The sequence below is a fragment of the Oncorhynchus nerka genome, linkage group LG1 (assembly GCF_034236695.1).
Source record: "Oncorhynchus nerka isolate Pitt River linkage group LG1, Oner_Uvic_2.0, whole genome shotgun sequence".
NCBI lineage: Eukaryota > Metazoa > Chordata > Actinopteri > Salmoniformes > Salmonidae > Oncorhynchus > Oncorhynchus nerka.
This window is the reverse complement of record NC_088396.1, coordinates 11370361-11393464: the sequence shown is the minus strand read 5'-3', so window position 1 is coordinate 11393464 and position 23104 is coordinate 11370361. Positions and strand designations below refer to the sequence as shown.

Genomic DNA, 23104 nt, shown 5'->3' with positions numbered 1-23104 from the left:
GTGCGGATCTTGGATCAGTTGAGCCTTTTAACCACTACTGGTTAAGGTTTGGATTGGGGAAGGGGATGCTGATCCTAGAAACTTCCCCCCGGAATGTGTTACAGCCCAGCAGGGGGCTGTGGGACTGATCATACATCAGCGCTCCTACTGGAATGTGTTACAGCCCAGCAGGGGGCTGATCATACATCAGCGCTCCTACTGGAATGTGTTACAGCCCAGCAGAGGGCTGTGGGACTGATCATACATCAGCGCTCCTACTGGAATGTGTTACAGCCCAGCAGAGGGCTGTGGGACTGATCATACATCAGCGCTCCTACTGGAATGTGTTACAGCCCAGCAGGGGGCTGTGGGACTGATCATACATCAGCGCTCCTACTGGAATGTGTTACAGCCCAGCAGGGGGCTGTGGGACTGATCATACATCAGCGCTCCTACTGGAATGTGTTACAGCCCAGCAGGGGGCTGTGGGGCTGATCATACATCAGCGCTCCTACTGGAATGTGTTACAGCCCAGCAGGGGGCTGTGGGACTGATCATACATCAGCGCTCCTACTGGAATGTGTTACAGCCCAGCAGGGGGCTGTGGGACTGATCATACATCAGCGCTCCTACTGGAATGTGTTACAGCCCAGCAGGGGGCTGTGGGACTGATCATACATCAGCGCTCCTACTGGAATGTGTTACAGCCCAGCAGGGGGCTGTGGGACTGATCATACATCAGCGCTCCTACTGGGCCTGATATCATAAATCATCTGAGTATGAGTGCTGATCTAAGAATGTTGGAATTGACTCACATTCAACTCACAAGTTGAAAATCAGATTTAATTGGCCAAACCCCACAGGGAGTATAATTTTAATTTGAGTTTGACTGACCGGAAGTAGAATTGAATTCAGTGCAATTCAAAGAAATTCCACCCAGTCATAGAACATGAGAGGTTAATTGAATCTGACAGGTCACACTTTCAGATAACAAAGAATAAAGCACTTTTTCTACCTTTATTTAACTTGGCAAGTCAGTTAAGAACAAATTCTTATTTTGATTGACGGCCTAGGAACAGTGGGTTAACTGCTTTGTTCAGGGGCAGAATGACCCTTGTCAGCTCAGGGATTCAATCGTGCAACCTTTGGGTTACTGGTCTAACGCTCTAACCACTAGTTTACCTGCCACCCCAGGTAGCCTTGGATGTTTTATGTACAAGATGTACTGTATATTTGTATAGACTACACCTAATATAGAATAGAATAGGAATTTGATTTGTATTGTATTTCCTTTCATTCAAATTCAAATTGCAATTCTGTATTCGGTTTACTACTTCAATTCAAATTCGATTCATATTCAGGAATTGAATTGGAATTTATGATGCATTCTCAAATCAGTTCTGAATTAAGCCCAACCCTGGTGTAAGAGTACACGGACAGGGGGAACCTGATCCTAAAGGATCACTCTGAGAAACTTTATGAATGGCCCAGATCTAGGAACAGTTTTGCCTTCCACATCGTAATGAAGAAGATTACACGGACAAAGGGGTACCTGATCCTAGATCAGCACTCGATTTATGAAATACTGTACTGTATTGTCAAGAGTGATGGAAATATAACGCCATCTCACTGCAGTCATCAAAACACACTCACTTGTTTTATGGGCCTCGGGTCCTTGCGTAGGAGAGAGGGTCAAGGGGGTCAGACCGTTAGACTTAGACACAATAAGTTCAATACTACATGGTGACCGGTGTTACATGGTGATAGGTGTTCCCGAGTGGCACAGCTGTCTAAGGCACTACAGACCCTGGTTCAATCCCGGGCTGTACCACAAAGTGCCGTGACCGGGTCCACTCCAAGGGCAGGTGCGTTAAAGTGCCTTTACAATGAGGAGAATTGGGTTATTCCGTTTCTGACATATTTTAAAATCTCCCTTATTGAACACTAACACCATGACAAGAACACTCCGTTGCTCCTATTTTGCTTATATTTTTCTGCTGTCCCAAATTGCACCCTATTCCCTATATGGTGCACTACTTTTGAACAGACTCCTAGTGCCGCATTTCCATGGAGACCCCCCCCCCCCATGTTAATGTGAACTCTAGCGTAATTGTGTTTCCAATCGGTGTGTGACACTAAGAACTTGGGGAGAGCAGAATCAACAACATCTGCATCATTAAGACAGTTGCTTTGTGAGAAGGTGTTCAAGTTCACAGTTGGCCCTTGTTATGTAAATGACATCAGTAATGTACCAATGGCCTGGAATTGGCTGCAAGTCAGAGCAGGTCAGCCGGAGCCATGGCCCAGTGAGACACGGGAGCAGTCCCGCGCAGATGGAAACAGAAAAGTTTGAGCCTTTTGGGTAAATCGTGAATGGAAATGCGCCACTAGGAGCCCTGGTCAAAAGGTAGTGCGCAATAAAGGGAATAGGTTGCCATTTGAGTGTCTCCCTTAGTACTACCCATCTCACAGCTCAGGGTTTTTTTTCTCTCTCTCTCTCTCTCTCTCTCTCTCTCTCTCTCTCTCTCTCTCTCTCTCTCTCTCTCTCTCTCTCTCTCTCTCTCTCTAATGTACTTTATTGACATGAAAAGTTAGCAACTTACATTGTCAACACAAGCAAAGCAATAACCCCAGAAATAATAACAATCCCTCCCTCCCCCTCTCTCACCCCCCCCCCCCTCAATTCAAGGGCTTTATTGGCATTGGAAACATATCTTAACATTGCCAAAGCAAGTGAAGTAGATAATAAACTAAAGTGAAATAAACAATAAAAATGAACCGTGAACATGACACACAGAATTTCCAAAATAATAAAGACATTTCAAATGTCATATTATGTCTATATATGTTGTTGTAACAATGGGCAAATAGTTAAAGTACAAAAGGGAAAATAAATAAACATAAATATGGGATGTATTTACAATGGTGTTTGTTCTTCACTGGTTGCACTTTTCTTGTGGCAACAGGTCACAAATCTTGCTGCTCTCTCTCTCTCCCCCTCCAGGGACGCTGCCATGTCCACCAACAAGATGCCCCACAACAGCTCCATCGCCCACATTGAGAGTGTCCTGCAGCAGCTGGACGAGGCCCAGGGCCAGATGGAGGAGCTGTTCCATGAGAGGAAGATCAAGCTTGACATCTTCCTGCAGCTACGCATTTTTGAGCAGTACACCATCGAGGTGAGGCACCAGAGGCTGGGGGGTGGGGGTCAAGGGAAAGGAGCGGGAGAGGGGGGACGGTCTGTGCGTGGGGGTGGCTGGGTGTGTGCCAACGGCGGTGCTGTTTAAGATCAGGGAGGACGATTATTTTTTTTATGAGCATGGCCTTATTTTTATTACACATTTTTCCCGATACCCATCATAAGGTTGCTACAACCTAGCCTACAAATTAAAGTTTACGACGGAGGTGCACAGGTCAGGAGAAAAATGTAAGTAATCAAGTTGACAGACAGTGACACATTCAATACCGCCTTGCACGCTCTTGCCTGCATCTAGCTGATCTAGGGTGTAAACACTAGTCCAAACAGTTGCAAACCGAGAGTTTCTAATGGACAAATTCGGGTAGGTTTATCCCCGTTTCATTCTGTTTTCTTCCGTTTAAGAAACGTTTTTCAACAGAATCGGCGGAATGAATACACCCCTGATCCCCGCATCGTTCACTTTCATAGCAGCCACCAAGAAACATGATCACTTTGCTCGTTGTATAATTCCTTCTCGCATCTATGCGCTCTCCTCCTCTCAGCTTTTTCCTTCGTTTGTGGACTTCATTGTACAACACAACAGGCAAAAAAAACTATCCAAGCCAAACTTTCATTTAATTTCATAACCACTAACCCCAACACACAGCCTACATCGTTATCACCATATTAGCTAACATCATAGTCAACATAGCTACTAGAACTAATGCACTAGTAGACCCGCTACAATCATGCAGTACAGTGTACAGCATGTAGTTTAGCAGATACACTGGTGGGTACTGGTGGCAATAAATTAAAACAAGCAAAAGTTTAACTTGACTTGGAAGAGTTCCAGTGTTGGATAGCCATAGTCATCTAGCTAACCTAGAATCCCTCTCTGTTTTCAGCCGGTTGTATGAGTAGGTGAAACTAACTAGCTGCATTCGCTAGATAAGTCAGTGAAAGTGGAAAAAAATTCAACTAACTATAAACTCAGCAAAAAAAAGAAACGTCCTCTCACTGTCAACTGCATTTATTTTCAGCAAACTTAACGTGTGTAAGTATTTGTATGAGCATAGCAAGATTCAACAACTGAGACATGGCTGGTGGCATTGTCATGCTGGAGGGTCATGTCAGGATGAGCCTGCAGGAAGGGTAGCACATGAGGGAGGAGGATGTCTTCTCTGTAACGCACAGCGCTGAGATTGCCTGCAATGACAACGAGCTCAGTCCAATGATGCTGTGACACACAGCCCCCAGACCATGACGTACCCTCCACCTCCAAATCGATCCCGCTCCAGAGTACAGGCCTCGGTGTAACGCTCATTCCTTCGACAATAAACGCGAATCCGACCTTCACCCATGGTGAGACAAAACCGCGACTCGTCAGTGAAGAGCACTTTTTTGCCAGTCCTGTCTGGTCCAGCGACGGTGGGTTTGTGCCCATAGGCAATGTTGTTGCCGGTGATGTCTGGTGAGGACCTGCCTTACAACAGGCCTACAAGCCCTCAGTCCAGCCTCTCTCAGCCTATTGCAGACAGTCTGAGCACTGATGTAGGGATTGTGCGTTCCTGGTGTAACTCTGCAGTTGTTATTGCCATCCTGTACCTGTTCCGTAGGTGTGAAAGCTCAACTTTCTGAACATTCGAGACGTGTAGTCCACTTGTCATTCCAATCTCCTTTGCATTAGCGTTGCCTCTTCTGTAGCCTGTCAACTATGTGTCTGTCTATCCCTGTTCTCTCCTCTCTGCTCAGACCATACAAACGCTCCACACCGCGTGGCCGCGGCCACCCTAATCTGGTGGTCCCAGCGCGCACGACCCACGTGGAGTTCCAGGTCTCCGGTAGCCTCTGGAACTGCCGATCTGCGGCCAACAAGGCAGAGTTCATCTCAGCCTATGCCACCCTCCAGTCCCTCGACTTCTTGGCACTGACGGAAACATGGATCACCACAGATAACACTGCTACTCCTACTGCTCTCTCTTCGTCCGCCCACGTGTTCTCGCACACCCCGAGAGCTTCTGGTCAGCGGGGTGGTGGCACCGGGATCCTCATCTCTCCCAAGTGGTCATTCTCTCTTTCTCCCCTTACCCATCTGTCTATCGCCTCCTTTGAATTCCATGCTGTCACAGTTACCAGCCCTTTCAAGCTTAACATCCTTATCATTTATCGCCCTCCAGGTTCCCTCGGAGAGTTCATCAATGAGCTTGATGCCTTGATAAGCTCCTTTCCTGAGGACGGCTCACCTCTCACAGTTCTGGGCGACTTTAACCTCCCCACGTCTACCTTTGACTCATTCCTCTCTGCCTCCTTCTTTCCACTCCTCTCCTCTTTTGACCTCTCCCTCTCACCTTCCCCCCTACTCACAAGGCAGGCAATACGCTCGACCTCATCTTTACTAGATGCTGTTCTTCCACTAACCTCATTGCAACTCCCCTTTCCACTACCTTGTATCCTTTTCCCTCTCGCTCTCATCCAACACTTCCCACACTGCCCCTACTCGGATGGTATCGCGCCGTCCCAACCTTCGCTCTCTCTCCCCGCTACTCTCTCCTCTTCCATCCTATCATCTCTTCCCTCTGCTCAAACCTTCTCCAACCTATCTCCTGATTCTGCCTCCTCAACCCTCCTCTCCTCCCTTTCTGCATCCTTTGACTCTCTATGTCCCCTATCCTCCAGGCCGGCTCGGTCCTCCCCTCCCGCTCCGTGGCTCGACGACTCATTGCGAGCTCACAGAACAGGGCTCCGGGCAGCCGAGCGGAAATGGAGGAAAACTCGCCTCCCTGCGGACCTGGCATCCTTTCACTCCCTCCTCTCTACATTTTCCTCCTCTGTCTCTGCTGCTAAAGCCACTTTCTACCACTCTAAATTCCAAGCATCTGCCTCTAACCCTAGGAAGCTCTTTGCCACCTTCTCCTCCCTCCTGAATCCCCTCCCCCTCTCCCCCTCCTCCCTCTCTGCAGATGACTTCGTCAACCATTTTGAAAAGAAGGTCGACGACATCCGATCCTCGTTTGCTAAGTCAAATGACACCGCTGGTTCTGCTCACACTGCCCTACCCTGTGCTCTGACCTCTTTCTCCCCTCTCTCTCCAGATGAAATCTCGCGTCTTGTGACGGCCGGCCGCCCAACAACCTGCCCGCTTGACCCTATCCCCTCCTCTCTTCTCCAGACCATTTCCGGAGACCTTCTCCCTTACCTCACCTCGCTCATCAACTCATCCCTGACCGCTGGCTACGTCCCTTCCGTCTTCAAGAGAGCGAGAGTTGCACCCCTTCTGAAAAAACCTACACTCGATCCCTCCGATGTCAACAACTACAGACCAGTATCCCTTCTTTCTTTTCTCTCCAAAACCCTTGAACGTGCCGTCCTTGGCCAGCTCTCCCGCTATCTCTCTCAGAATGACCTTCTTGATCCAAATCAGTCAGGTTTCAAGACTAGTCATTCAACTGAGACTGCTCTTCTCTGTATCACGGAGGCGCTCCGCACTGCTAAAGCTAACTCTCTCTCCTCTGCTCACATCCTTCTAGACCTATCGGCTGCCTTCGATACTGTGAACCATCAGATCCTCCTCTCCACCCTCTCTGAGTTGGGCATCTCCGGCGCGGCCCACGCTTGGATTGCGTCCTACCTGACAGGTCGCTCCTACCAGGTGGCGTGGAGAGAATCCGTCTCCTCACCACGTGCTCTCACCACTGGTGTCCCCCAGGGCTCTGTTCTAGGCCCTCTCCTATTCTCGCTATACACCAAGTCACTTGGCTCTGTCATAACCTCACATGGTCTCTCCTATCATTGCTATGCAGACGACACACAATTAATCTTCTCCTTTCCCCCTTCTGATGACCAGGTGGCGAATCGCATCTCTGCATGTCTGGCAGACATATCAGTGTGGATGACGGATCACCACCTCAAGCTGAACCTCGGCAAGACGGAGCTGCTCTTCCTCCCGGGAAGGACTGCCCGTTCCATGATCTCGCCATCACGGTTGACAACTCCACTGTGTCCTCCTCCCAGAGCGCTAAGAACCTTGGCGTGATCCTGGACAACACCCTGTCGTTCTCAACTAACATCAAGGCGGTGGCCCGTTCCTGTAGGTTCATGCTCTACAACATCCGCAGAGTACGACCCTGCCTCACACAGGAAGCGGCGCAGGTCCTAATCCAGGCACTTGTCATCTCCCGTCTGGATTACTGCAACTCGCTGTTGGCTGGGCTCCCTGCCTGTGCCATTAAACCCCTACAACTCATCCAGAACGCCGCAGCCCGTCTGGTGTTCAACCTTCCCAAGTTCTCTCACGTCACCCCGCTCCTCCGCTCTCTCCACTGGCTTCCAGTTGAAGCTCGCATCCGCTACAAGACCATGGTGCTTGCCTACGGAGCTGTGAGGGGAACGGCACCTCAGTACCTCCAGGCTCTGATCAGGCCCTACACCCAAACAAGGGCACTGCGTTCATCCACCTCTGGCCTGCTCACCTCCCTACCACTGAGGAAGTACAGTTCCCGCTCAGCCCAGTCAAAACTGTTCGCTGCTCTGGCCCCCCAATGGTGGAACAAACTCCCTCACGACGCCAGGACAGCGGAGTCAATCACCACCTTCCGGAGACACCTGAAACCCCACCTCTTTAAGGAATACCTAGGATAGGATAAAGTAATCCTTCTCACCCCCCTTAAAAGATTTAGATGCACTATTGTAAAGTGGCTGCTCCACTGGATGTCATAAGGTGAATGCACCAATTTGTAAGTCGCTCTGGATAAGAGCGTCTGCTAAATGACTTAAATGTAATGTTAAATGTAAATGTGTGATGTTTGGATGTACCGATCCTGTGCAGGTGTTGTTACACGTGATCTGCCACTGCGAGGATGATCAGCTGTCAGTCCTGTCTCCCCGTAGCACTGTCTTAGGTGTCTCACAGTACTGACATTGCAATTTATTGACCTGGCCACATCTGCAGTTCTCATGCCTCCTTACAGAATGCTTAAGGCACGTTCACACAGATGAGCAGAGACCTTGGGCATCTTTCTTTTGGTGTTTCAGAGTCAGTAGAAAGGCCTCTTTCGTATCCTACGTTTTCATAACTGTGACCTTAATTGCCTACCATCTGTAAGCTGTTAGTGTCTTAACGACCATTCCACAGGTGCATGTTCATTAATTGTTTATAGTTCATTGAACAAGCATGGGAAGCATGCTTAAACCCTTTACAATGAAGATCTGTGAAGTTATTTCAATTTTTACGAATTATCTTTGAAAGACAGGGTCATGGTTTATTTTTTTGCTGAGTTTAGCTAGCCCCTTCTCTCTTTTTCACTCTCTCTCTCTTGCTTCTCCTTCATTGTTGAAGAAGAAATTAAGTTGTTCCATTTTCTAGCTAGCTGTAGCTTATGCTCTAAGTACTAGATTTATTCGCTGATCCTTTGATTGGGTGGACAACAAGAGTTCTGATAGGTTGGAGGACATCCTCTGGAAGTTGTCATAATTACTGTGTAAGTTTACAGAAGGGGGTGAGAACCATGAGCCTCCCAGGTTTTGTATTGAAGTCAATGTACCCAGAGGAGGACAGAAGCTAGCTGTCCTCTTGCTACACCATGGTGCTACGCTACTGAGTGCTGTTGAGGCTACTGTAGACCTTCATTGCAAAACAGTGTGTTTTAATCAATTATTTGGTGACATGAGTATATTTAGTATAGTTTTATCTGAAAATTATAACTTTTTAAATATTTCAATATTTGTATTTTTCTGAAATTCACTGAGGATGGTCCTCCCCTCTCTTATGAGGAGCCTCCACTGGTGTCTACATGTGTGTACGTGCGTACGTACGTGTGTGTGCTTGTTTAAACGTGTGCGTGTGTGTGTGTGTGTGTGTGTGCGTGTGTGTGTGTGTGTGTATGCGCATGAGAATGTGTTCGTGTGTTTGTGAGATGGCATCTGCTGGCCACACAGTAATCTAATGATATTAGCATAAGGCTTGGAGAGACCTAATGTCAGTTGACTTTGATAGATAACTGTCTATGTAGTCCCTGATGAGGACTGGGCCTCCACTGAACTGCAGTGTGGAGCAGTGTTGCTCTTTGGTATGTCCTAGGCCGAGACGTGCCGTGAATTACCAATGGGTGTATCTAGGCTCTTACAGTTTCAGAAAAACATGGCATTATACCACAGTGAATAAAAGAAAGACTACCAGTGGAACTTAAATGACTACAGTAGTAATTCACTTGGGGGGGGATTATTACCCAATGCTGTCATGAAGAACAATAATACTGGGATATAGCTACTATCCATGTAATGTACTGTATGTCCAGTGGAATAGCTTTGTTTGGTATAGCTTCATCTTTCACAGTATCATCTGAGCTGCACATAACGACTTAATTCCATAATCGATAACACTCGGTCTCAGTGTGAGTACCTTGGCCCATCCAGGTGCAACACTAACATCATTAACCTTGCCTGGCTGACCTCCCTGCAGGTGACGGCGGAGCTGGACTCGTGGAACGAGGACCTGCTGCGCCAGGTGAACGACTTCAACTCGGAGGACCTGAACCTGGCCGAGCAGCGGCTGCAGCGCCACACGGAGCGCAAGCTGGCCATGAACAACATGACCTTCGAGGTGATGCAGCAGGGACAGGACCTGCACCAGTACATCATGGAAGTCCAGGCCTCAGGTGAGAGATACTGAGACCAGACTGGAGCCGGTTACAAGGGAGGGAGGGAGAGTACATCATTTGAATAGTGGAAACCCTGTTACCGAGATTTACCGGGATTTACCACCCAAAACCACTCCCTTTTCCCGGGATAAATAACTGTGAGAAACTGGTAAATTATAATAAATGATTTATATGAACAGCATGATGTGAAATGGAACTGTTCCATTATATGTGATGTCTAAATCTGGCCTCTCTAAGGCCTCTGCATGATGAATCATCAACACACAGGATGGGGACAGACAGCCCATCTCAGTATGGAGCGCAGTTCACAATGCATGTAGACCTATCATCCCATCATGGTAACTTTATTTCTTGTGACCGGTAGGCCTGCATTTGCTGCAGCATAGTTTATGCTACAGTAATATAAAGACCGAATGCGCGTCTATTTTACCCACCTCTTATCTGTCTTTCGGGTCACCTTATTTTTTTAATCGTAAAAGGCTTTACCTTTTTAAATTGAAGCTGCAGAGTTTTAAAACAGGCTATCAATCGAATATCGTTGCTTTAAATCAGTGCACGCGTGAAAACTCTCGACAGTCTTTCTCTCTCCCCATCCACTCCATTCTAATTGCATCCAAAATAGATAATCCTGTTCGATATTGATATATAAATATAGCCCTTGTATATAGATGTTCTAGCCTACCTCTTTAATACATACAGTAATACATCCAATGCAGTATTATCCTTTTATGTATCTAATTAATGATGGGTTGTGCATAATAAGCTTCGAACTTATGACCTCTGTCTCTTGCCCAATACACACGCAGCTGTGCTCCCCTGGCCTCTCATTACTAAACGCTCCTTAGCTCTTGGAGTCCCATGCAGGAAAAGCTAGACTAGAATAGCTTGCTGGACTTTTATTTTATTTGTGCTTTTTTTTTTTACGCCAATAGACTATTCGAAGAGGGACGCAAACTCTTGTTGGCTGAATGTTAAATAAAGCAGCCAAATAGAACTCACGGGTAGTTTGAAAGAACAGCGAACGAGCGATGGCGGTAGGATATAGGAGTTATTTATTCAGACCCATAAGCATTCAATTTTTGTGAAGAGAAGTGAAAGCCTTCTGCATCTCATTTTTGTCCTATATTATTCAAGGATGTCATTAGAATGATAAGATAAGGACAACTAAACTTATTTCATTCAACTGTTGAAAGCGAGGAAGGATTGAAGCAACAATAGAGAGAGGAAGAGGAGGTAGGCTAATAATATTAGGGGAATATGCGTGTGTATGTGTCAGCCTACTGTATATGTGTCAGCCGACATAAGGTATATATGCGTCAGCCTACTAATTATACAAATAGGCCCTAATTAAATTTCTAAATAACAATCAAATTAGCTAGTTTATACTTGTAACTTTGTAGGCTGCATGTGCTGCACCAGAATCACATGTTCTCTCCCCGCTTTATCATGGTTTCAACAGTCCGTATGATACAATACAGTACAGTAATACAGTTCACACTAAAACAGATTCGCCTACTGGAGCTGGTTTCATTTATTTACCCAAGAGAGCATATAGCTAGCTACATCTATGGGCTTTTTTTTCTGTTGTGCGTAATGTGTTGTAGCCTATATCGTGTTTGTGTTGGATAACGGCACAATAATTTGTTTTTGGGGATCATTAAATGACTTTAATGTAGGGCTCATCATTTCTTTTTTTATGGATGGCTCATCAGGCTCAGGTTGCATCAGGCTAGATCAAAGCTCTAATCAAATCCAGACATGTGCCTATTTACAGTATATATACTTTCTAATGCTTATAACACTTCCCGGTGTTATGTTTATGTCTTGGGTGGCTGGAGTCTTTGACCATTTTTAAGGCCTTCCTTTTTTTTTTTTTAGGTTGAAGCATTTCTCCTTTAACTTTCTTTTTTCTTTTTGTATTTTGTGTTTTTTTTACTCCATTTACAAACTTATACATACGAACAAGAACTTACAGACGCACACAAACATTGATTACATCTCATCTGCCCAGAATCGCAAGCTCACACCCCCATCCCTAGTGCCTGGCCACACCCCCATCCCTAGTGCCTGGCCACACCCCCATCCCTAGTGCCTGGCCACACCCCCATCCCTAGTGCCTGGCCACACCCCCATCCCTAGTGCCTGGCCACACCCCCATCCCTAGTGCCTGGCCACACCCCCATCCCTAGTGCCTGGCCACACCCCCATCCCTAGTGCCTGGCCACACCCCCATCCCTAGTGCCTGGCCACCCCCATCCCAGTGCCTCACCCCCATCCCTAGTGCCTGGCCACACCCCATCCCTAGTGCCTGGCCACACCCCCATCCCTAGTGCCTGGCCACACCCCCATCCCTAGTGCCTGGCCACACCCCCATCCCTAGTGCCTGGCCACACCCCCATCCCCATAGTGCCTGGCCACACCCCCATCCCTAGTGCCTGCATGATTGTTTGCCACTAGGCCTTAAATTGTATCAATTTGTTTTTCTCGGTCGCCCGTGCTATTTCAATATTTTAATAATAAATCACTCGATTTTTCCATTCTGTTGATGGTGGGTTGATTGATTTCCAAGTTTTTAGTATATACATATTTCAAGTTTTAAGTATACGTTTTTTCAAGATGAGTGATGAGAAGAGAATCGTCCAGTCCATTGGGTATCTCACTACACCCCCATATGCCATGTCTTGAAATATGCAGATTAAAAGTATGTTTACATTGTAATACTTCTGACAGCCACCTTTCTAGCTGAGGTCCAGCCTTTTCTAACACAGCTGCATTTTTTTGTCTTGAAGGCCCAAAAACAGTCCCATTTCTTCCCTTCAGGCTCCCATTATTAGCCAAACAATGATCATTCTGCACAACAACTAAAAAAATTATTTAGACATGCCGGCTGGGCTAAAAATGAAAAAGCCCATCTGAAATTTGCCAGTCTGTTTCTGGCTGTAAGACTCCTATTGTGTCTGCGGGTTCAGAGATTGGGACAGGAGCATTGATGTGACTGAGAATGTGCTGCCCTTCCAACTGAGAGAGAGCAGAGGTCACCTGACTTGGGCCAAGTGGAAGGAGTTGATAGGTAGGATGGGGTGGAGGGAGGCAGCATCAGAGGTGCTGGGTCGAATCTGGAGTTAACCATCTGGAGAGAGAGGAGTCAGGAATTAGGTTAAAAAAGCATGGCTTTCCTTCTCCCTCAGCACAATCCTCTTACCCTCCCCACTGCACTGCATGGGGCTTAATACGAGGCCTGAGCTGCATCGCAAATTGTACTCTATTCCCTATATAATACACTACTTTTGACCAGAGCCCTATGAGCCCGGGTCAAAAGTAGTGCACTTAATATGGAATGGAGTGCCATTTGGGACGCGCCCACACCACCTCCCCATAGCCCCCCTCACACACACCAGAGGGGTGAGGAGCATCCACCGTGCCAGCCATCACTCTGTGCCAAGAGGGGGGTGGAAGGGGAGGGAGGGGGGTGGAGCTGAAATCTGGGCCACCCTCGTGTGCCCTTCATGGACTGTGTGGACTGTGACATCCCCTTCAGTCGGGACCAATGGAGACTTAAGCCCTCCAAAGGTTTGTGCTGGGCTCTAGACAATATTTCAGGATGGGAGGTTAAAATAGCCAGCTGTACTAGTGTCACATTTTATAGTGTGCATTTACAGTATGGACAGTTTCATTGCAGGTTTTTGGAGTGGTGCTCCTCCTAGCTCAGGTCAAACGTTGTGCATCATAGGGAATAGGGTTCCATTTGGGATAGACTTGATAACCCCGGGGTTTAGGGGTAATCACAGTCATTATTTAATTAGACATTGAAGGGAAGTGTTGTCTTTTTAAGTAGGGTGATTTAATTTGTTAATTGAGAAGGAACACGGCAGATTGAAATGGAGAAGGACTGGTGGACTAGCGCCACCTAGTGCTACAGTTTATAACACATCCTTCATATATACCACAAAGGGTCTGCAGCCACTCCTGTTGCCCAGTGGTAGGGTGAACACTCAAACAAATCCAATACAATTTGGTCTTAGCGTTCAGGTCTGCTGACAGGAAGAAGAGCAGAACCTTTAAAACCCGACAACCCGAATAGGCTAACTTATGGAATGTAACTATATGTGACTGTATGGTTTCATGTGGTCGTGTTGACAGTAGTTCCTTGTGGTGGTACAGGCATTGAGCTGACTGGGGAAAAAGAAGTGGATCTGGCCACTCAGGTCCAGGAGCTGCTGGAGTTCCTCCATGAGAAGCAGCATGAGCTGGACGTCAGCGCTGACCAGACCCAGAAGAGACTGCAGGAGTGTCTGCAGCTCCGCCACCTGCAGTCAGAGGTCAAACAGGTGGGTGGGAGTACGCACGCACATACACACGCTCATAATGTGCAGTGCCGTCAGAAAGTATTTATACCCCTTGACTTATTCCATATCATTTTGCAGTGTTACAGCCTGAATTCTAAGTGGATTAAATACATGTTTTTCTCACCCATCTATACACAACAGTGGAGGCTGCTGAGGGGAGGACGGCTCATAATAATGGCTGGAACGGAGCGAATGGAATGGCAACCATGTGTTTGATGTTGTTGATACCATTCCTCCCCAATTAAGGTGCCACCATCCTCCTGTGATACACAATACCCTATAATGACAAAGTGAAAACAAATGTTTGGAAATGTTTGCAAGTTTATTGAAAATTAAATGCAGGAATATCTCACACCCTTGACTCAAATGTTAAAATCACCTTTGGTAGCGATTACAGCTGTGAGTCTTTCTGGGTAAGTCTCTAAGAGCTTTGCACACCTGGAATGTACAACATTTCTTCAAGCTCTGTCAAGTTGGTTGTTGATCATTGCTAGACCGCCATTTTCAAGTCCTGCCATATATTTTCAAGCCGATTTAAGTTAAAACTGTAACTAGGCCATTTAGGAACATTCAATGTTATCTTGGTAAGCAACTCCAGTGCATATTTGGCCTTGTGTTTTAGGCTATAGTCTTGCTGAAAGGTGCATTTGTCTCCTACTCTCTGTTGGAAAGTAGACTCCCTGGTCCTTGCTGAAGACAAGAACATCCATAACAAAAATATGAAGAGTGGTATTCAGTGACGTGTTGTATTGGATTTTCCCAAAACATAACACTTTTTTTCTCAGGACATAAAGTACATTTCTTTGCCATATTTTGTTGCAGTTTTATTTTAGTGCCTTATTGCAAACAGGATGCATGTTTTGGAATATTTTTATTTTTTAAACTTATTTTTAGTCTGTCATTTAGGTTAGTATTGTGGAGTAACTACAATGTTGTTGATCCATCCTCAGTTTTCTCCTATCACAGCCATTAAACTCTGTAACTGTTTTAAAGTCACCATTGGCCTCAGGGGGAAATCCCTGAGCGGTTTCCTTCCTCTCCGGCAACTGAGTTTGGAAGGATGCTTGTATCTTTGTAGTGACTGGGTGTATTGATACACTATCCAAAGTGTAATTAATTACTTCACCATGTTCAAAGGGATATTCAGTGTCTGCTTTTGTTTGATTTTTTACCCATCTACCAATAGGTTCGCTTCTTTGTGAGGCATTGCAAAACCTCCCTGGTCTTTGTGGTTGAATCTGTGTGTGCAAGTCACTGCTCGAATGAGGGACCTTACAGATAATGATGTGTAGGGTACAGAGATGAGGTAGTTATTCAAAAATCCTGTTAACCCCTGTTATTGTACACATGCCATTTATCATGTGACTTGTTGAGCAAATGTTTACTTCTGAACATATTTAGACTTGCTATAGCAAAGGGGTTGAATACATATTGACTCAAGACATTTAAGCTCTTCATTTTGTATTAATTTGTAAACATTTCAGAAAACATAATTCCACTTTGACGTTATGGGGTATTGTGTGTATACCAGTGACACAAAATCTCAATTTAATGAATTTAAAATTCAGGCTGTAACACAACAAAATGTGGAAAAGGTCAAGGGGTGTGAATACTTTCTGAAGGCACTGTATCTGCACTCGCAAACACTCTATGGCTAATTAGGGTGAACTGGACTGGTGAGAGTCCATAGCTGTTTCCAGCGCACACACACGCACGCACACACACACACACACACACAATGGGAGAACGCAGCAGGATACACCCTACATCAAACAGTCGGTGTGAGTGCATGGCTGCCAGCAGTGGTTCAATGTTTGGCTTGTATCAGCTGCTTTTCACTCAAACATGTTTCTAACTACTTTTCTGCTTTTAGGGTCAAATGTCAACTCAATGTATGCCAGTGCCATTGAAAAACACTAAACTTGAAATGCATTTTCTTCAGCTGTTGTGGTTATTTAATCATCCTCCGACAGGCTAGTAAAGTATCATCTGTGTCACTCTGAAGTTGCGCCCCAAATGGTACCTTATTCCTGACATAGTACATGACTTTTGACCAGGGCAAAGGTAGGGCACAATGTAGGGAATAGGGTGCCATTTGGGACGCCAGTCTGAGAGAGCAGCTCGTTGAGGACATTTTAATCTGAATGTCAGTTTGACAGAGGGCACATTCAGTATTCACTATTCAAGAAATACAAACTGTGGAAATACAGATGGATGATTAAAATATGCTGGATCGGTCTCTCAGACTGAATTCAACCTGGCGATCCACATAGCAAATCACTTCTTATAGTCAATATTAAATCTACTATTTAATTATTCAGCCTCAATATCAAATGAAATTGATATATATATATATATTGGATAATATTTCCAGACGAAACACGTCTCAGCCGAAAAAATGCTGCAGTTTCCGTAAATCATGAATTGTGTTTGTGGCAGTGGTAGTGACACGCGTACACTGACTATGAAAAACATTAAGAACACCTTAACATGACATAGACTGACAAGGTGAATCTAGGTGAAAGCCATGATCCCTTATTGATGTCACTTGTCAAATCCACTTCAGTTATTATCGGTGAAGGGGAGGAGACAGGTTAAAGAAGGATTTTTAAGCCTTGAGACGATTGATACATGGATTGCGCAACTCAGTATTCGGAAGGTGTTCCCAGATGGCTGCTAACTTCCCTCACACCATCCTCGGTGTCTCGCCTCGCGCTAGCCGCATTCTGCACTATTCTCATTTGGGCTGTAGTAATTGAGGGCCAAAACTGCTGTCACCGGGGATTTGGGAGTGAAGAGGCTCCACTTTGCATGATGCACTCTAATGGAAGGAAGGCAGGAAATAAGCCTGATTGTCGCAGAGTATCTCTGAAGGAGGCTTCTGGGAAGGGACAGACAGACACGTACAGAGACAGACCGACAGAAAGAGAGAGCGAGAGAAAGAAAGAAAGAAAGAGGGTGGTAGAGATTAGCCATCCTCAGTATCCCCCTGACCTGGGGGTCTCTGAGTTTTAGGAAGCTAGAGAGGAAAAACAATCCATGTTTCTAATCCCTCGTGGGATTCCTAAATGAACAAAAGGGAACATATGTAATATCTAATAGTTAAATGCCCGTGAAGAAAATACTACTGCTAATCCTAGTTTATTCCCTTGTTTATGTCGAACTATGCCAAAAATGTGTGCTTTTATGAAGCTAAACTGTTCTGAAGCGCTTTGTGCCTCTAGTTGTATTTCATGCTTGATTTTGGGATTGCATTAGATATGTATTACATAAGCTCTGTCTAAATGACTTTGTGTATTTCTAAATCCATCCTTAGGTTTTCAACTGCTGTTTACAGTTAACCATGTCTGAGTATCTTCATGCTCATAAAGAAAGTGACATTATGTGTACTGTATTATGTTACGTGACGCCAACCAATAATCCAGAGTTCTTCAAGCCACATTGACCATAGCTTCCTGCGAGCTGATGTTTGCCCAGAACGTTTGCCCACCAGTGGTGGCTGGTGGCACTTTAAGTCGGAGTACAGGCTCATATAATAGTAGTAGCTGGAACAGAATAATTGGAATGGTATGAAAAACACAGGAACAACATGTTTCCATGTGTTTGATGCCATTCTATTCACCAAATTACAGCCATTATTATGAGCCGTCCTACCCTCACCAGCCTCTTCTGGCCCAGGCCTAACTGTACTCCTACTCTGTGTGTCCTGTGCAGGTCCTGGGCTGGATCCGGAATGGGGATTCCATGCTGAATGCCAGCATGGTGAATGCCAGCTCGCTGTCAGAGGCAGAGCAACTCCAGAGGGAGCATGAACAGTTCCAGCTGGCCATCGAGGTAACTGCTTCCCCCCGCCAAACCAGACTGACAAGGCTAATCACTTCAATGTGCGCTGTCATGAAACTACATACACACGCATGGGCGCACGCACACACACATACACAAACATACACATATATTTGGTGTAAACTCCATACACGCTTAGTCACACACACACACACACACAAACATTCTCTCTCAACACCAGTGCACTGCTTGTTTTCGTTCAGCTCTTTAAATAGCTGCTGGTCTGAGCATGACGGCAAACGCTCACACACACACACACACAGGATGGGGCTGCCCGGTAAAGTCCTGTATCAGCACACACAGGCTCTGCCGTGGCTCTCACTCTGAGAACTGGAGCCTGGTACCGGAGGCCCAGTGGCCTGTTCCAGTGCATTCTTTTGTGCGAGCATGCATGCGTGTGTCCTGAATCCCGTCCAGCACAGCTCTGAATCCATTTGTGGGAATGAAAATAAGCTCTTCCTGTTAGTAGAGACCTTGAATAGTAGGAATGTGAAAATAAATAGTTAACATGTAAAAAGGATAAAAAGCAAGGTAAAAATGTGCTCAACCAGCCGGTTGAGACACTACATGTATCAATCGTCAAACATCTTTCCAAAATCATGGGCATTATTTCCACTAGATGATGGATCATTGCTGTGGGGACTTGCTTCCATTCAGCCACAAGAGCATTAGTGAGGTTGGGTATTGATGTTGGCCGATTAGGCCTGGCTCGCAGCTGGCGTTCCAATTCATCCCAAAGGTGTTCGATGGGGTTGAGGTCAGGGCTCTGTGCAGGCCAGTCAAATTCTTCCACACCGATCTCGACAAACCATGTCTGTATGGACCTTGCTTTGTGCACGGGGGTATTGTCATGCTGAAACAGGAAAGAGCCTTCCCCAAAACTGTTATCACAAAGTTGGAAGCACAGAATCGTCTAGAATGTCATTGTATGCTGTTGTTAAGATTTTCCTTCACTGGAACTAAGGGGCCTAGCCCGAACCATGAAAAACAGCCCCAGACCATTATTCCTCCTCCACCAAACTTTACAGTTGGCACTATGCATTGGGGCAGGTAGTGTTCTCCTGGTATCCGCCAAACACAGATTCTTCCGTCGGACTGCCAAATGGTGAAGCGTGATTCATCACTCCAGAGTCCAATGGCGGCGAGCTTTACACCACTCCAGCCGACCCTTGGCTTTGCGCATGGGCATCCTAGGCTTGTGTGCGGCTGCTCGGCCATGGAAACCCATTTCATGAATCTCCCGACGAACATTTCTTGTGTACCTGTCAGCAACGGTTGTGGCTGAAATAGCTGAATCCACTCATTTGAAAGGGTGTCACCATACTTTTGTTCTTGTAGTGTATCATATTAGATGCTAAATGGATATTGTTAAGGTAACTGCATTGGCAGAGCGTTCTACACTACAGGAATCCAACAACCGTTATTTGGTATAATACTCCTCTGAGATGGATGCTTTAGGAAAGGTGTATGGCTGTTCCTGTCATTCCCTGAGGAGTTACCCTCCATTAGCTGTGGACCAGTTGCCTGGTGTGCATCCCAAATGGCACCCTATTCCCTATATACTGTAGTGCACCACTTTTGACCAAAGCCCTATGGGCCCAGGGCGAACGTAGTGCAAGCATGCTCCATGGTATAGTGTAGGAAGGCCTATAGTGTTGGGTAACAGGAGTCATCCAGTGAGGAAAGTCCATGTTTGTTATGTAACGGTACATTGCCTTGTTGTACCGATTCAATAAATATTTCAAATGGAATTTTCAAACTCAATTCAAAAGACATACTCAATTGATCGCATTCTGTTTGGAGACAATTCCTGAACTTTGCTTTGTTTTTGACAATACACAAATCATCATATTTTTGATTCAAAGTAGTAACTAAAAGTTAAATACTGTATTCCTTCTTGTGTAAGTGCAGAAATGTTGAATGACTCTTGACTGCATCCTTTCCGTTTCTCCTGCGTTGGTTATCTCTGGTGAATTTATAGTTGTAAACCAGGCCTGGATCTGGCAGGGAAAGCACAACATGGTAGTTTGCCTGTCAGGATTGAATTCCGTAAGATTGAGTACACTTGTAAAAACGTGCATTCGGTACCTCTTAAATGTAGATGTATTTCTTCCTTTGTGATGCTGCTGACTAGCCAAGCAACAGAAACAGGCAGCCGTTTGACACGGTTACAACTGAATCTTTCCTTCCTAGAGGACATACGTATGTGAGATGATGAAAAAATAGGAGAGGAAGTCGGCAGACTAGGGAACATCACAAATGGCACCCTATTTCCCATACCTTGCACTACTATTGACCAGGCCCAGTTTCCCAAAAGCATCTTATGGCTAAGTTCATAATTAGAACCATCGTAGGAGCGTCATTAAATCTTTTCGAGCCGTACATTTTTGGGAAACAGCTAGAAAAAGTTGGAACTTGAAAAACGCTTGTTATTTAGCACCTGCCTCAGACAACGTAGCACAGCTGTTAGATGCTTTCTTTTGCCCCTCTCTCCGCCAAACATGGAATCAAGACGTTCGTCTGTCTCTCTGTGACCGCTGAAAACTTCAGAAGTTGCCAACAGATACAAAGTTGGCCATTGTTAAACATGCGGAGGGATGAAAACATGCTTCAAGTGAAAACCGAGATGACTACATTAAAAGATAAATACAGTAGGCCTATAGGAAATCATATTGAAGTTGTGCAAATTGTAGCCTTCTGTCTCAATATATTTCATGGTGTGTAACAACATGCGCAATGATATGCCAAATCTGTGATTTAGTGCATCATTATTGGGTGAGCGTTAGAATAAGCCACCTCTGTATGTGCAGCCATAGGTGATAATATCTCTCTAGGAGCTGATCCGTCATCAGTATTATGAAGTAATTAAGGTAAGATTTGAATGTGGAAAGCTGATCCGAAAGCAGCGCTACCCTTTCTTTTGAACCTCTCAGTTTCGACATGCTCCAATGACGCACTTAGTGAATGTTCTCTCAGCCCCCAAAAAACATAATTGTAGAAGAAAAATGTAAACATGAAACGATCTCAAGTCTTAGCACATGTTAAAACATTTTTTTTTAAAGCACATGTTCAAAAACTTCATATTTACCATGTACATTACAATTAAGACACGATCATGTAACATTGACCCCTCACTTACCCTGACCCTAAACAACCATCTCTCTCTCTGTCCCCTCAGTCCCTGTTTCATGCCAATTCCCTCCAGAAGACCCACCAGAGTGCCCTGCAGGTGCAGCAGAAGGCTGAGGTCATGCTTCAGGCGGGCCACTTTGACCCGGACGGCATACGGGCCTGCGCCGAGAAGGTGGCCATGCACTGGCAGCAGCTCATGCTCAAGATGGAGGATCGACTCAAGTTGGTCAACGCTTCTGTGGCCTTCTACAAGACCTCAGAGCAGGTGTGTGTCCACCCCACCCACACGCAGTGCTCCCTGAATTGTTTTTAGTTTTAGCTGAATCACTCAAAAACCGCCTCAAGCATTTCCCATCCATTAAGACAAATGGTGGTGGAGGGCCTACTTGAGAGGCGTTCTCTCTTTAATCACATCATCCTGTCTCTAGCTATATCCTCAATAAACAATAAAAAAATATGAATTCCCACTCCTTTAATAAAATGAAAAGACACAGAGGATGATGTGGTTTTGTGTTTGGTTAAACTGGGCGGCAGGTAGCCTAGTCGTTAGAGCTTTGGGCCAGTAACTGAAAGGTTGCTAGATCGAATCCTCAAGCTAAGAAGGTCAAAATCTTGCCGTTCTGTCCCTGAACAAGGCAGTTATCCCACTGTTCCTAGGCCGTCATTGTAAATAAGTATTTGTTCTTAACTGACTTGCCTCGTGAAATAAAGGTACATTATTTGTATTTATTTTTTAAACTCAAAGACGGAAAAGGCTGCATAACGGCTGTACTTCTGGTTCCTTGGCACCTCGAAACTGTGTGTGACCTATTGTGAGGACTAACTGAGATGACTGTGCCCTCCTCAGGTATGCAGTGTGCTGGAGAGTCTGGAGCAAGAGTACAGGCGAGATGAGGACTGGTGTGGTGGCCATGACAAGCTGGGAGCCATGGCTGAGACGGACCATGTCATCCCCCTCATCAGCAAACACCTGGAGCAGAAGGAAGCCTTCCTCAAGGTACAGCAGAGAAGAATGGTTCCGTCTCAAATGGCGCCCTTTTCCCTGTGCCTCATTTGTCTGTGCCGGTATATCATGATCGTCTGCAAAGAAAATAACAAACAAACACAGACAATTAGTATATAGTACGAATAATTAAGTAGCGAGCTAGCAATCCCATTTAGCTACAATGTTAACAAAAAACAGATGAACGTAGCTAGCTAACCGTCACCACCGTCTAATGTGTGGGCTGTGTCTGCCTACTGTTCTATAAATTCATTACACTTTGTGAAACTAATATGGTAGGGAATGATAATTGGGAAAGGGACGAAATATTGCCCTACCAAGTAACCCTACACCCATTAATAAAGCCTCACACGCTATTCCACCACTTGGCCCTATCTGATCCTACAGGGCGGGACACTATCGTTCAACACACCTTGTAACTCTTCTGCAGTAAAACCTCATACACCCAAGTACCTCTCTGCAGCTGCCACCTGAAGAAACAAAATCGCAACGTGACAATTTCAACGATTTTACTGAGTTACAGTTCATATAAGGAAATCAGTCAATTTCAATCAATTCATTAGGCCATAATCTATGGATTTCACATTACTGGGGAGGGGCGCAACCATGGGTGGGCTATGCCCTCCCACTTGGGAGTAAGGCCCACCCACTGGGGAGCCAGGCCTAGCCAATCAGAATGAGTTTTTCCCCACAAAATAGCTTTATTTACAGACAGATATACTACTCAGGTTCATCAGCTGTCCAGGTGGCTGGTGTCAGATGATCCCTCAGGGGAAAAGCCCGATGTGGAGGTCTTGGACTGGCACGGTTACATGTGGTCTGCGGATGTAAGGCCGGTTGGACGTACTGCCAAATTCTCTAAAACGACGTTGGAGGCAGCTTATGGTAGAGAAATTAACATGAAATTCTCTGGCAACAGCTCTGGTGGACATTCCTGCAATCAGCATGCCAATTGTGCACTCCCTCA

General features: G+C 45.7%; 1 protein-coding gene across 3 annotated transcripts in view; it reads left to right on the top strand.

Annotated features, from left to right (window-relative positions):
* LOC115139459 (kalirin-like) overlaps nucleotides 1–23104 on the top strand; it is a 275127-nt gene that overhangs the window by 175877 nt on the left and 76146 nt on the right. For all 3 annotated transcript variants that reach the window (XM_029676917.2, XM_065003517.1, XM_029677004.2), the window contains 6 exons: nucleotides 2984–3158; nucleotides 9615–9810; nucleotides 13975–14141; nucleotides 17874–17993; nucleotides 21181–21399; nucleotides 21982–22131. In XM_029676917.2, the coding sequence (XP_029532777.2) occupies nucleotides 2984–3158; nucleotides 9615–9810; nucleotides 13975–14141; nucleotides 17874–17993; nucleotides 21181–21399; nucleotides 21982–22131 (1027 nt within the window). The remainder of the gene's footprint in view (nucleotides 1–2983; nucleotides 3159–9614; nucleotides 9811–13974; nucleotides 14142–17873; nucleotides 17994–21180; nucleotides 21400–21981; nucleotides 22132–23104) is intronic.